This window comes from Indicator indicator, chromosome 4, assembly GCF_027791375.1.
Source record: "Indicator indicator isolate 239-I01 chromosome 4, UM_Iind_1.1, whole genome shotgun sequence".
Taxonomy (NCBI): domain Eukaryota; kingdom Metazoa; phylum Chordata; class Aves; order Piciformes; family Indicatoridae; genus Indicator; species Indicator indicator.
Genome location: NC_072013.1, coordinates 27764707 through 27780524, shown reverse-complemented (window position 1 = coordinate 27780524; position 15818 = coordinate 27764707). Strand labels below are relative to the sequence as shown.

At 43.9% G+C, this 15818-nt stretch overlaps 1 protein-coding gene across 1 annotated transcript in view; it reads left to right on the top strand.

Moving 5' to 3' along the window:
• Positions 1–4674, top strand: part of SYNE2 (spectrin repeat containing nuclear envelope protein 2) — a 169725-nt gene extending 165051 nt beyond the window's left edge. Inside the window, exons 113-118 of the mRNA XM_054400423.1 lie at positions 512–712; positions 1066–1194; positions 1857–2045; positions 2733–2822; positions 3086–3129; positions 3824–4674. Coding sequence (XP_054256398.1) covers positions 512–712; positions 1066–1194; positions 1857–2045; positions 2733–2822; positions 3086–3129; positions 3824–4049 — 879 coding nt within the window. The 3' untranslated portion in view covers positions 4050–4674. The remainder of the gene's footprint in view (positions 1–511; positions 713–1065; positions 1195–1856; positions 2046–2732; positions 2823–3085; positions 3130–3823) is intronic.
• Positions 4675–15818: the final 11144 nt, after the last annotated feature.

Sequence of the window (15818 nt, the reverse complement as noted above, 5' to 3'; positions counted from 1 at the left end):
ACAGGGCAATGTCTGCCCCACAAAGATACTAGAAGTGTGACTGAGAAACCTGCACAGAGTTTGAAGTTGGCCCTATTGGAGTAGAGATCTCCGGATGTCCCTTTCAGCATTATTCCTCTGTTTTTTGTTTTTTTTTTAAACCAAGAGGATATGCCATGTGATAACTTGGGGGAATATTTGTTCAAATGTCAGGGAAGAAGGTAGCTCAGAGGAAGGAAGGGCAGATGTGGATTAAGCCATAATGCCTGTGACTTAGGGAGAAATGTAAGAGTAGCCAGATTTGTTTCCTTCAGAGTGAAGGCTTTGGTTTTTAAAAACCCCACAACTTTATAAAGGCCACCTACTTGAATACATTCCATGCGTGTTCAAATAGCCATGTGATGCAAATAGCTTTCTCCAGTTTCCCCAGTACCCCCAATACCTGTGATTCTTTTGAGGATGTGGTATTGTTGGAAATAAACAATATGTTTTTCATTACTCATAAACACTCCTAATCCCTTTTTCCTACCAGGACATGCTTAAAGCATTTGACAACTACAAGGCAGTGGTGCTTTCTGTGAACCTGAGCAGCAAAGAATTCCAGAAAGCAGATAGTACAGAGTTCAAAGAGATTCAGAACAGGCTTCGGAAGGTGAACTTGCATTGGGAGAAAGCAACTCATGTATTGGACAGCTGGAGGAAAGGTTTACAACAAGCCCTACTGCACTGCCAGGTGTGTACCACAGACCACCTTATAAGGCAAAATTCTTCATTAGTGTTCTACTAAGGAATAGATAGGGGAGATGGCAGAGGGATAATTTCTGCATGTTGAGGAGTGGTTGCTCAGGACTCTGGCTTAAAAGGTTTGGTAAAAATACTGTTCAGCAGGATAACACCCTGGTGTAATAATACCTGGTATAACAATAGGTGGAATAATTTAATTAGGTTGCTGTAGCCTCACTGATTTTGAATTTGTTACTGGCTCTGTTTACTGTGGGCTGGTCATTTGGTTTGTAGGCAAAGACAGGTGAAAGCACTGCAACATTTTTGGGTTTTCTCTTATGAGCAAATCTATTGTTTCTCTAGGACTTCCATGATCAGAGCCAAAAACTAATCCTGTGGTTAGCAAATGCTGATAGCCGAAGGAATGAAGCACAAATCACAGATCCAAATGCTGACCCCAGTACAATACTGGAATGCCAGAAAGAGCTAATGGTAAGTGTAGTCTTAAGTACAGGAGCTCAATTCTTCCAGTGAGTCAATAGCTCTCACTACAAAATTAAGAACAATATGTTTATTTTTAAGATGCCTCTAGCCTGTCCTCTAACCTGCTGTACTCAGGCATGTGGCCAGATTCTGAAATACACTGAGAGATTGCCTATATATGGCATTTTTCTGCAATTAAGCATCATAATTTAATTCATTATGAACAGTCTTTATGCTGGAGAAAGACTGCTGATTTCCAAGATTTCATGTCTTTTCCATACGGATTAATTAGCACTAGAACGATTTTAAGCAGGTACAACCATTCTCTTCAAGAGAACTTTGTGTCTTACGTAGCTGTAACAGCCATTCCTATGTATTGCAGGTTCTCAGGCAGGTTGAATTGTTCTTGAAAACTTTCCAGAGTTCTTCCTTGTATGAGCACTGCAATAGGTTGCCCAGAGAGGTTATGGAGTCTCCTTTGGAGACTTTCAAGACCTGTCTGGATGCATTCCTGTGTGACTTGCCCTACGTGATCCTGCTTTGTCAGGGGTGTTGGACTAGATGATCTCCAGAAGTCCCTTCCAAGTCCTACCATTCTATGATTCTATGAAAACATCTTTAAAGCCGAGAGTAACACTCTGTTGCACTGGTTTTTGTTTGATTGTTCTAAGCAACTGGAAAAAGAGCTTCTGGAACAACAGCTTAAAGTAAACTCACTTCAAGAGCTCACTGCTTACCTGCTGCTCAAATCAGATGGTGATTACATTGAAGCTGATGAAAAAGTCCATGTCATTGGAAGGAAACTGAAACAGCTTATTGAACAAGTTTCACGTGACTTAAAAACAATACAAGGAAATCTGGTGAGTCAGAGTTTTAAGTGCTTGTTCATGGATCTTTTGTACTGAAAAGCAATAACATACTAAGAATAAAGATATTTGTAAAAGATTGGCTTAAAACTTAAGTATTTGACCTTCATGAGCTCAAAAAAAGAAGTCTAGCTACAGGAAACGCTCAGCACCATGAGGCTAGTACAGTAGTGAAACAGGTTGCCTAGAGTGGTGGTATAGTCTCCATCCTTGAGGGGTTTGAAGAGCAAACAGGAAAAATCTTTGACTAAGGCTTTTGGTCTGCTCTCATAGCTGACCTTGCTTTGAGAGGAGGATTGACTAGGTAAATATGCTGAGGTCTCCTCCAACCTGAATTATCCTATGAGCCATACCAAGTATCAGGTTAGGAGGAGGAAATGAACACTCTAGGAGCTGTGGTCCGTATCAATACATCACTTATGCTGAGAGCAGTCAGATAGAAAGATTGTCAAGTTAATTCCTGTAGGTACCTGCTCCATTTTAACTCCTTCAGGCTGTGCAGAGTAAAGCCTTTTCTTTCTGCTGGGGAACTGGAGCCTCTGCTTGCCACTGCTTATGCACATCCAAAGAGGCAATGGGCTATGCACCTCCAGAGGGGCAGTAAATGGTGGCTTCTTGGCATTTCATCTGTTGGGAGCTTTGAATGTGTATTTTAAGGAGGAAGGTGTGATTACCTTTTAGGATACCAGAACATTCCTGCTAGTTCCAGATGACTTGGATGCTGGAGCCTATAACCCAGTTGCAGCAGAATCCAACCCTGCTGTGAAGAAGGCAAGTGGTTGTTTTTTTTTGTGTTTTTTTTTGTTTTGTTTTGTTTTGTTGTTTTTTTTTCTATTATTTTCTCAACAGCATATAGCTTATGTTGACATATTTAGCCTGAAAGTTCCTCAGACATAATCATCTTGCCTTTTAGATGCATGTACCTTATTACAGAATTTACTACAGGACTTTAAAGACTTTAAGTGTCTTTTTTGAGACAGAGAAATCCTTGTAGTTTCTGAAACTTGGATGCTAAAAGTTGTTTCTCTCACCAGCTCACCAGGAGAACTGCAGATGGCAGAGACAGCAGCAGCACAAGGTATTGCTCTATATTGACCTGACCTCTTGACGTATCGTGAGAATAGCTGAGTGCCAGCAGAAACCTGGGCAGGCATACAGGTGGAGGTGCTTTCTGCCTACCTGTAGTGTCTCTACTACCTGCAAGCTGCACCATGATGAATGGTTTCCTTGCATTGCTGCCCTGCACTGATGTGCAATCTTGGCTTGCCCTCACTCCTGAGAAGTATTTTGTTTTGTGCCAAGTAGGGGAGTGTTTTAGTTTTAAACCTTCTGTTAGTTCCACCAGCATACATGAAACTTGCAGCTTAGAGCCACTTATTACAAACAGACCATGAAGGACAAAGGGAGAACTTCAGCCCTGGTACATGAAGGCTTCTTCAAATGATAGATCTCAGAGATGCCAAGGCAGAGAGAAGCCCAATCACTCTGAACGGTGGCTTTCTTCCTCAGCAGTAAGGACAGCAAACACAACCCAGCAGCTGGCTTCCCACTGAGCGGGCTGGCACACTCTCAGGTCATAGTTAAAGTGTTTCATGTGTAGGGCGTTTTCCTGTAGATACACAGCCCTGCATCTTGGAAGGGTAGTGAGAACCTGAGAGAGGAAGTTAAAACAATTTCTTTAATTCAAATTCTAAAGTGCCTTTTCTCCTCTTCTCTCTCTCTTTTTTCTTTTTTTTTATGTGTGTGTGTGTCTTTTTATTTTCCCTTTTCAGAGGAGAAAGCCATCTACAACCTACTAAAGCAATTCCTCGGTCTCCCTCCTTCTTTTACCGTGTATTAAGAGCAGCTTTACCTCTTCAGTTGTTCTTTCTCCTGCTTTTACTTCTGGCTTGCATGATCCCATCTTCTGAGGAAGATTACAGCTGCACCCAGGCAAACAATTTTGCCCGTTCTTTTTATCCCATGCTGCGATACACCAATGGGCCTCCACCAACTTAGGAAGCAGCCCAAGAACCTTCAGCTATCCCCAAACACACTCTCTGCGGTGCTTTTTTTCATGCAACTAGCATCAACCAAGCAGTGACGACACATAATACAATACAGAGACTTTGTACTGTGTTAGTTTCCCAGACTAGCCACTAAAGCACCCTGGCATCCTGCACACCTCTGTGCAAGATGCTGCTGCCTCACGTTTATAGCCTCCTTTTCCTGTCGCAGGAAATGTGTTAAATTTCACATCTCAAAATGTATATCTGGACAAAATCTCAGCATTTTTGTATGGAAAACAAACTTTTTCTATAGATTTTTAAACTGTAAGCAACACACTTTATACTTTGATGCAAGAGATACACTATTTTGTAGGTGCAGTATTCTTAAGCTTGCAAGGTGATTGAATACTGAGTTACTAGATGCAGAAACTATACCACAGAATCTTAGACACAGCAGTCCGTCTCTGGTTAGCATGACAAACACGCAGGTGAAGAGGCACTTTGCCTGAAATTATTTCTGCACACAATTCACATGACCTGTGTCTTTTTGGTACTGTAGTCACTTGGTGGAAACAAATCTCCATCTTTTTGAATCTTTCTGGTTGTACTTTATTCATCTAACATGTTCAATAAAAGGTTGCACAACTGTGTTGTTTTACATATGGTGTTCTAGTGGTTAGGATTGTTGTGTTGTCTTTTGGTACCACCATTGAAATAAGAAATGGTTGCACTGCCTGGAGATGATTGACAATATTTTCTAGATGAACATGACTATGTAGACTATCCCTGATGTAAACAAATAATGTCATGACATTTTTTCATCTTCTGGCAACTTCATGAGGAAAGTTGCTTTGCATCCTTATACCCAGATACAGACAGTTCCTGTAGCAAACAAACAGCTTCTTCCCAAGCATGGAGTCAAAAAAGCACCATAGTTTATTTCCAGGATATTAAACTAAACTAGTACTTTAACCATGATGCAGTTAAGCTTGCAAAGGTAGCAACATGGTTTAGTAAAGTCAGACCTTATGATAAAGCACATTTCAGTAGTGGTACCATACAGGTACTTCCAAGCTGTGTACTCAAACATGGGTCAAGGTAGGTAAGTCCTATACTGAAGTGTCTCACCCTCCAGCCTCAGGTAGCCATGGCCCAGGCTCCAGCCTGCTAAAGACATTGGGGTTCCACAAAAACTGTTCCCCCACAACCTATCTGAAATCATTTTGTTTCCAGTTGATTATTAAGCATTACATGATACATAAAGGTGCTTTAAAAGGCACCAACTTCAGTCATCATCCCATTTCCATCACAAGACTTGCAGTGAGGGTGTATGGCAGGTGCCACTATTCTGAAAGAAAAAAATGGCAAACTCCTGACAGCAACACAATCCCCTGACAGACACCTGGCAGGAGTCAGGGCTTGCCAGAGACCTGATAAAGACCAGGGCACCTCAGAATCCAGACCCTTCTGCTTTTGTTGTGGGCTTGCCCCAACGAATTAGAAGGACCACAGGGCACACTCAGCTAGGGTATGCATGGTCCTTTAAGAGACATGTTAAGTTGAATCCCCTCAGAGTAAGGGGCCTTGCAGTCCCACCCCTTTGACTGGGACATCTTCTGGATACTTCTGTGGATTGAGTCCTCATCCCTCTTTGGTGAGTGTACATTGCTTCTGGATATGTTCTTGAGTGAGGTGGTGTGCCTTTTGGGTGAGTGATCTTTCTTGGTTACCCTTGAGCAGAAGGTTTCAGTTCATCTTTCTAGAAAGAAAATTTCTTAAAGTGATTTTGGTTGCATTTAAGGAGCTGGCTCAGGTTATTGCTAAGCCACTCCATCATTTTTGAAAGGTCATGGAGAACATGGGAGGTGCCTGAGGATTGGAGGAAAGCCAATATCACTCCAGTCTTCAAAAAGTGCAAAGTCAGCCTCACTGCCATCCATGAAAAGGTGATGGAACAGCTCATTCTGGAGGTCATCTTTAACATGGAGGAAAAGATCATCAGAAGTGGTCAACCTGGATTCACCAACGGGAAATCATGCTTGGCTAATCTGATAGTCTTCTATGGTGGTGTGACCAGCTGGGTAGATCATGAGAGAGTAATGGATGTTGTCCACCTTGGCTTCAGCAAGGCTTTTGACCCTGTCTCCCGTAACATCGTCACGGGTAAGTGTAGAAGTCTGGGTTACAGGAGGGGACAGTGAGGTGAACTGAGAACCAGATGAATGACAGAGCACAGAGGGTTGTGAACAGTAGGGAGGGACTGTTGATCTGCTGCCAGGCAGTGATTCAGTGTGCTAGCACTCTCCAGGAAGCACAGCGGCCTCTTTCCAGACAGGTGAGGGGAAGTGGTGCCACAGTATCTGACTGGCTCCCTGTGCTCATATTACTGAAATCTATCTGCACGTGTCCTGCCTCCTGGCCAGCTCATTACACATGTCCACATACAGCCTCCACCTGGAGATCTGTATGACAATGGTATGACGTATTCTAATTAGCTAACGCAACTAGAAGTTGTTTTTCCGTTCTCTGCACCACCACCAAGTTTATGGTCCATGTCCGGCGACAGTCCCTCCTGGAATGCCCGAACAATGGCGTGAGCGCAAAATGGATCCCACACAATGGGCGGCGAGGCCGTTGCTGGGGCAACGCGGCCCTGTGCGCCTGTAAAAGCCGGCGCTGGGCTGTGCGCTGGGCTCGAGTGGGAGCGCCGCGCGCGGCCGTGGTGCGGCGGGTTGGCTGCAGACAGGCGAAGGGGGCGCCGGCAGCGCGAGGAGCGCGGTCCGCCAGAGAGGTGCACGCGCAGGTGGCTGAGGCCCAGAGACAGGTCAGGGGGCGTGGCCGGGGGTCTGTCTCCCGTAACGTCTGCCCTGTGCGGGCAGTGGTTAGCTGCAGGCTACACAGAGCAATACAATATCACTCCCACCTTAGATTATGATGCAGATGAGACTGGAGGTGATTAATACATCAACCCATGTGTGCCTGGGACTAGATACTAGGATCCTAAAATCTGTGCTGTCTCTTTGGTGTCAGCTGCTGTAAAAAAGTCTGCATCTTCCATTGTGTGGATGCAGAGTTAGAACTTAACTACTAGGGCATCTGGCAAGTCCCTCGAAGACTTGCTTTGCTGACCTGTTTTTAATGCTCAAAGTAGCTGGTACTGGCATGACCAAAAATAGTGAAGTGGATGCCTGTTTTGTCTAAACCAGGACATGCCTGAGGTACTTCCCTGATAAGGGCAGAGCAACAAACCATCCTGGAGCAGGACTGTGGGTTTGTGTTTGCAGTGTCTACAGGTGGCAAATGAAACAAGCCATGCTTGCCCCAAAGGAGACTAAATGACTGTAATAATGCAAAAGGCATAGAAAACAAAAAGTCCATCCCTCCTTTAATTTTATATGAGAATCCTGAAGTGGCTCGACTGTGATCCCAGTGAGCCTGCATTATTAGATCACAATGGCACAAGGGATCAGAGCTCTCCAGAGTCTTGCAGTGCTGTCTTCCATACAGAATAAGGAAACTTGGTCTCTGGATCAAACTATCTGCTTCCTAAGAAGATTAAAGGCACTCTACCTTCTCCCACTTCAGGTTGATATGGGAAGAAAGGAATAAGCAATTCATTATTTCAGTATTTTTTACTTTTTGGGGTGTTATCTGGAGTTGTGGCTGACAGGATAGTGCTACCTTGAACTCTGGTGACCTTCTTATTTCCAGCAAATTCTTGTACTTCAGGCTTGGTCTGAAGCCTTACTATGCCAATTCCTTACCACATAGGAAAATACTTCAACTTGTAAAAATTCTTGTTGGGTTATCACGAAGTGAGCACTGAGCTTAGATGTTTAAGTCCATTTAAACTGTAGTTTGTATGTTGGGACTGCCCGTGAAATAGTAACCAAAGTAGATTGCTTGCAGGTTGCACGGTTACAGACTGATCTCAGTGTGGTCAGTAATGGAGCATGAAGATTTTACAGAAGGCAGCCTGGAGGAACCTTCTGTGCAGTTACTGGAATCTTTGAGAAACCAGATCACAACTGTCCAGGTAAATCTGCTGAAGTTGTCTTGTTTTCTGTACTTCCTTCTCTGCCAACCAAGCAAACTTGCCTGAAAAAGACAGAAGTTGCTATCTGATCAGCTTCCTCTTTGTTACAGTGCCACTGGAATCAGTGGTTTTTTTGGTTGTTTGGGGTTTTTTTAACACACATTCTCCCCCCTCTCCTCTACTACCCAAGGCAGTGAGGAGGATTATCTCTAGATTTTGTTCTTTATTTAGCACATCAGTTCAACTCAGGTGCAATTCAGGTGTACCCCAAGATTCAGGACAGAAGTACAGGTCAGCTGCTACAACATCTGCCTTACTGTGAGCTAACATTGCCTCCATTTTGGACTGCAAAAAGATCCTTTGAAGTTTTAGTCTTCTGCCCATGCTGGAAGGCATCCCCATATGAAGCATCAGATCCTTACACTCCGTTGCACTTGGGACTCCAGGTGGACATGTGCACTCCACCACCATCCCTCATGCTAATGTCTAACTCAGTCCATGTCTTATCCACATGGGCAGCAGGAACATTGGCTGAAGTAGAGCCAAACAGAGTTTAAAATGGGCTCAGAGAAACCTGAATTTAAAATAGGCTTCCTTCATGATTTTTTTAACTTGGACTTGGACCATGTCACCACAAAATTATCTTCTTAATTTTTAGGATCAGATGATACGTTTTTTGCTGTGCCATTCTTGCTACCCTATCCTTCTTCCCTACAGAGGAAGCTATTCTTGGATCATTTATGGCCACAACTAATTGCAATGATCCCTTTTGCAGTCTCTTCAAGACGAATCAGAGAACATTGAAGAAGGCTGGGGCAAGCTCCAGGTTGCTGCCAGTAACCTGAAGAAGCACTGCTCCTCATCCTTTGAAGAGCTCATGGGTGCTCATTCTAGGTAAGCTTGTGAAAGAGAAGCCCCAGTTATTAGTATTTCAGAAAATAAATGTGCTGAGGCAGGGCTTCAGGTCTGTCAGATTTGTAAATCTGTAGTAAAACAACTCACCTGTCTCAGGGTAGCAGTGCAAGGAGCAGCTGCTATTAGCTTTTTGGTGATGGCTCACAGAGCACAAGACGGTGCTATGCCAGTGGGCTTTCATCACATGGTGTCATGGTTCAGGCCCAGCTGCCAGTCAAGCTCCACACAGCTGACCCACTCTCACCCCCCCACCCTGGTGGGATGGGAAGGAAAATCAGGAAAAAATCAGAAAAAGGTAACCCCCCCTTGACTGAGATAAGGAGAGCATAATAGAGCAAGACAAAGAGAGAGAAACAATCAGGAAGAGCAACAATACTAATGCAATAGTGTAGACAGCAAGTGATACAAAACACAGCGCTGACTGGAACAGCCCAGCCTGGCCACCTAATCCTACCCTGCCACCGTCACCTGCTCAAGGTACTCCCTCCCATGTGCCCTGGCCAGTCTTTCCATTATCTATAGTAGGTATGATGTCAGTGTGGTAATGAATACCCCATTGGCTGCTTCAGTTGGCTATCTTGGCTGTGGACCCTCCTAACTTCTTTCCTGGGAGGAAAGCCAAAACCAAATAAAATCATGGAAAATCTTGCAGTCTGTGCCCAGCTTTCTTAAAGCTTTTTCAAGCTTTTTCAAGTATTTTCCTGCCCTTCCCATTTACCCAGTTATTCAGTCACTTGAAGGAAATGTCTTAGAGGTTCACATGTGAAGAAGACCCAACCTACGTTAGTACTGCCAACCACCATGTTAGGCCATATGCAGACATACCCAGAAAAACAACCACCAAAGCAGGATTTCATTTGTTCTACAGTGTGCATGAGGAACCTCAAAATGATGAAAAGAAATTTGTTCAGAAATGTGAGAAGTGCATGAAATCCACAGAAGAAACTCACAGGATCTTAAAAAAAAGTATTCCTGGACACTTTGAAGAATTGCAAGAGCAACAGAAAGCATATGAGGTAAAGCTAAATCTAAAAGTAGAAGCATCTTCTTGACTGGTGAAAGTGGGAGGAAATCACTAGAAAGTGCCATGTCTTTTTGAATTCTCAGAGTTTTACAAAGCATTTCACTCTTGAAAAGTGGCCAGCACTTATGCAGAGGAAAACTTTGAAAGGTGAAAATCCTTTTCCAGAATGGATTTAGAACTATATCCAGAAATGCTGTGTCATGGAAGTCCTAAACTCCTCCAACCCTGAGGTTATTGCCTCTTTGTGTGTCCCAGAGCAATGAAGAATGTGGCAACTGGTTCAGCAGTTTCAGGGAAAAAAGCACTTAAATATTGCAGAAAAAAAACCCAACAGTTGTGGTAAATTGTAAACATCATGAAGTGTTGTTACAGTGAACTTCATGCTGCCACCGTGGACCACAGTTTCACACTATAGGGTGTTCTGTCTCTTCATGTTGATGATCTCTTCATTAAGGTCCAAAGAAAAGTTATTCTTCTCACTTTTACTTAGAGCTCCAAATCAATTCCTTCATTGGAATGAAATGATGTCTAGAATAAACTTTTGCTTGTTGAGATAAGGAGTAAATTCACCCTTCTATGTAACTTTTTTGGGAACTTCTTCTACAGGTTTCTGTCTAGATTGCATTTCTTATGAATGGGTACAGCAAACATTAGGCTTTGGATTGCCTGTAACATACAGTTCCTAGAGCGTTCTGCTATCACATATGTGCAAACACCTTCTGGTATCCAAACACTCTGGAATCTTAGGATGCCTTTGACACATGCACTTAGAAATAATAGAACTTTGAACATCTGAAAGTAAATAAATGCTGTCACTGCAGAGGAGCAGGACCAGCTTTCATTGCAATGGTTGTTCAGTGAACAATTACAGCTGTTGTTCTCTGCTCTTTTCAGAGGCTGCAAACTGAGGTTTCCATAAATCAGCAGAGATTTAATTCTATCATAGAAAAAGTTCTACCTTCCTTGGAATCTGTAGAAGCAGAGAAAAGGTAATCTATTTGTTTTTCTCCCTAAGACCTTGGTAATTCAGCAAATACACTCTCTTCCACAAGAGTTGGTATTGTATCTTTGCAGCCATGAAGACACAACCCCAAAATTCCTGACTGGGTTTACTCTTTAGATTGCCTCCTGGCACATTTTGCAAAGGTGTGAGGAGGTGCAATGAGAAGAACACAGGTGCCCTGGCCAGATTACATTTTGGATAGTAACTGTGTGTCCTGCCTAACAAAAACAACTGCCCCTGAAGAGGAGGCTTCCCTTGTCTGCTGCTGCCCTGCAGCTGTTGAAACTGTAAGCTGTGGCTGAGAAGCTGCCTTCTTACACAGGCTAGTGAGGATGCTGCATACAAAGGATCCTTTCCCTTCTACTTCTTCAGGAGTAGTAGGTGTGAGGCTGTCCATGCTGCCCCTGGCACATGTGACAGGCCGCTGAGTCCTCAGCCACAAACCTCCAAAAGGAGGTAGCTAGCCCTGGTTTTTATCACTACCATCTTATACTTTTCTCATCATCAGTGGAGAGACAGAGAAGCAGCAAGTAATATTTGTGAGCAGAGGCTCAGCTGCTTCAGGTTTTGGCTGTGAAGACATTAGCCCTCTCTGCCAGAGCTTGCTGCTTCCAGAGAGTTGGCAGGAGAGTGTGTGTGCTCCCCTCAGCCACTGCAGTCTGAAGCCCATAGCTTGGCTTAAAGCTGCCAGGGAAGGCAGGGCTAAGCTAAGCAAAGCTGCTGGCCTGAAGAGTGTTGCAGCTACCCTCACAAACACAGGTATTTGTACAAGAGTTAATCTGGGGGCCACAGCCTCCTGCAGAGGAGCAGAACTGATAGATGGGGGGTGTGTTAACCACTCCAGCTAGATCAGCTGGATCATGTAACCATGCTGTAGGAGAGGCCAAAGGCCTATTTGAATGGGTTCAGTAACAACACAGAGAGCCTTTTCACTTGGCAGTGAGGTCCCACTGCTGTAGGAGACCATGATGGTTGAGCTCCCATCTTAACATCCTGGTAAAAGCACAGATCAGTTTTGCAGCATCACCAGAGACTCTGTCTTGCTTGCATTGACCCTCTTGTTCTTCGAATTAGTGCTTACTGTGATTGCTGTACTCCACAGATTGATACACCACAATGGGAGGAATGATTTACATGGAAAGCCATCAGAGTTATTGTAAAGTGGATTCTTGAGATTAAAATAACTTAACACTTTACGTTTTGCATTTTCAGAAGACAGTTCATTTGCAAGGTCACATTGATGAATGAGCAGTGGCACAATGTTAGCTGGGTGGTTCATCAGAAAAAGAAACTCATTGATGGATTTGTGAGACTATGGCATCTCTTCCAGCGTTGTCTGCTGAGTCTCAGCAGATTTCTTGTTGATACAAAGAGCTTCATCATATCTGTGAAGAACCAGGACTGTCATAGCCACTGCCAGCATAGGAGCCTAATCAAAGACTTCAAGGTACTGTCTTTATTTCTCATAACTCTAAAATCTGTAGATTTTTCTCAGACTGAAGCAAGTTCTTATGTCCAGGAAGGCAAAATTTAGCTTCAAATCACATGGTTTTGGGGGAAAAACACTTGCTGATGCTTGCTCTTAAAGTTGTGAGCACAGATTAGAAAAGAGGGAACACTATAAAAGGGTCATTGTACTAGGAAACTTCCTGGCCAATGTTCTCATTTAGTAGCCTGGCATGCTTTAAAAATATGACAGAGGTGAACATGTAAATGCAGAGTGCCAGGATGCTCTGATCTGGACAGAGGTTCTTCAGGGCAGTGAGATTGCAGTTTATGTGCCATGGAAAAAAGACACTTTTCCTTTGTTAATTTTTAGTTTCTTGGGTTTGCACATAATTATACACTTCTTTGTTTTATATGTAAATAAAACCAGCCCAGGAATTTGATGGTTTAAGCTGATTTTTCTGAAATTCAAAAAAGCAAATAGGAGAAGCTCAGTGTGAATCAACTAGTGCCTTGTAACTCTCTTTTTGAGTCTTTGCTTCTTCCCAAGTGAAATGTCAGGAGTAGGGTTTTAAAGCTTGCTAAGAACAGCTTAGAAACTTGATTTTTCTTTCCTAAAGAGTAAGGCAGTGATTCTGCAGAGGTGGCAAGCCATGTACTCCATAGTCATCGATGCTGGGGAGAAGCTGCGCTCTGTTTCTGATCCAGAGACCAGTGCTGTTCTGCAGGAGGAGCTCAGCAAGTTGCAGCAGAGCTGGGGGGACACCCAAGTGGAGCTGGAGAAAATGACACTGCAGCTGGCCAACACCCTACAGGTAGTTGATGCTGTCCCCTGGGAGGAGCAGCACCTGCTTCTCTACTGTTTTGATCTCAGGACCTTCCCTTTCTACCCATGCCCAGGGCTGAGCTCAGTAGCAAGAAGGCAAATTCTGAGCAGCTGCTCTCTGTTTTGAGGGTGGTGCCTGTCCTGTGCCATCAGGGCTTGTGGGAAGCTAAAGCTGTGGTTCCCTGCTTCTCCAAGGGAAAATGGGGTTGTTATCCATTTGTTCCTACAATGGATGTTCCCACTCTGATTGCTTAATGCTCTGCATGGCCTGGAGCTCTCTCCTGCTTCAGGCTTTGAGGTCTGAGCCGTAACATTGAGGTTCAAGAGTCATGTTAGCATGACTGGTTGCTTGTCATGTTAGTCTGATCCTAGTCTACAAGTGTCCTTTTTGAGACAGAGAAATTCCTTGTAGTTTCTGAAACTTGGTTGCTAAAAGCTGTTTCTCTCACCAGCTCACCAGAACTGCAGATGGTGGAGATGGCAGCAGCACAAGGTATTGCTTTGTATTGACCTGACCTCTTGACAAATGGTGAGAACAGCTGAGTGCCAGCAGAAACCTGGGTAGCTGTTCCTCCCAGGCTCATATATGCAGGTGGAGGTGCTTTCTGCCTACATGCATTGTCTCTTCTCACTATCACTCTGGGCTGCTGCATTGTGATTGGTTTCCTTTAGCACTCTGCTCCTAGACCTGTGTACCTTGGCTTGTCTTTCCACTGGAGAAAATACCTGTTGTACCCAGTGGGGGAATATGTTAGGTTTAAATCTTCTGTTAATTCCACCAGTATACCTGGAAGAAAGAAACTTGCAGCTTAGAGCCACAACAGATCATGAAGGACAAAGGGAGAGCTTGACCCCCAGGAACATGACAGCCTGTTCAAAGGGCTAATCTCAGCAATGCCAAGGCAGAGAAGAGCCTGATCCCTGTAGATATGCCAGCCCTGCATCTTGGAAGGGCAGTGGGAACCCTAGAGAGGGAGTTAAGACTTCTTTAATTCAAACACTGAAGTGCCTTTTTTTCTGTTCTTTCCCACAGCAGAAGCAATCAACAAGGACTTCTTCAGCATACACCGTTCTTTCACCGGGCTGTATTATGGGCATTTTTACTTTTTGCATTGTTCCTCCTTTTGTTTTTCTTCCTCACTTTTGTGATTGTACCTTCTGAGGAATATTGCAGCTGCATGAGCGTCAACAACTTTGCCCGTTCTTTCAGTCTCATGCTGCAATACCCATATGGGCCTCCACCATCTTAGGAAGCAGCCCAGGAACCTTCACTTTCCCTGTGTTGTTACATAGACTCTCTGCGGTGCTTTATCATGCGTCACTTTTTGACTCTTTCTTGTTGTATTTTATTCATTCAAAATGTTCAATAAAAGATTGTTCAATTGTTTGGTTTTACAGATGGCATCCTAGTGGTTAGGACTGTGTGCGCTATGTTTTTATACCATCTTTCAAATGCGTGTGTTTTCCAGAAGAACACAACAATGTAGATTATCCCTTATGTAAATGATTGAGTGCCTGTGGGTTAAAATCAGAGGGAGGGCTAACAAAACTGGCATCCTGGTTGGAGTCTGTTATAGACCACCCAATCAGGATGAAGTGGTTGGTGAAATATGCTACAAGCAGCTGGAGGCTGTCTCAAGACATCAGACCTTGTCCTTGTGGGTGACTTTAACCTGCCAGACATCTGCTGGGAACTTAACTCAGCAGAGAGGAGGCAGTCTAGAAGGTTCTTAAGAGTGTATGGAGGACAGCTTCTTGACACAGATGTTATGTGAGCCTACCAGGGGTCAGGCCCTGCTTGAGCTGCTGTTCTCAAATAGAGAAGGGCTGGTGGGAGATGTGATGGTAGGAGGCTGTCTAGGGTGCAGCAACCATGAGATAGTGGAGTTTTCAATATGCAGGGAAACAAGGAGGAGCAATAACAGAACCCTTATTTTGGACTTCCGGAGGGCAAACTTCACCTTATTTAAGCAACTAATTCGGAGAGTACCCTGAGTAGCAGCACTTAAGAACGAAGGGCTCCAGGACAGTTGGACCTACTTCAAACAGGAACTTCTGAAGGCACAGGAACAGGCTCTGCCCATGTGCCAAAAGATGAGCCACCGGGGAAGGTGACTGACCTGGATGGGCAAGCATCTCTTGAAGGAATTAAGGGGAAAAAAGAGGATGTATCACCTTTGGAAAGCAGGGGAGGCAACTTGAGATATGTTTAAGGGTATTTTTAGATCATGTAGGAGAAAAATTAGAGAGGCAAAAGCTCAGTTAGAACTTAAACTGGCTACTTCTGTGAAAGACAATAAAAAGCATTTTTATAAATATATTAATGCCAAAAAGAGGGTCAAGAAAAACCTCCACTCTTTATTGGACTTGGAGGGGAATGTTGTAACCAAAGATGAGGAAAAGGCTGAGGTACTAAATGCTTTTTTTGCCTCCATTTTCAACAGTAAGGCAGGAGGACTTCAGGATAACTGGCCTCCTGAGCTGGTTGATGGGGTCAAGGAGCAGTGTTGTACTCCTGAAATCCATGTG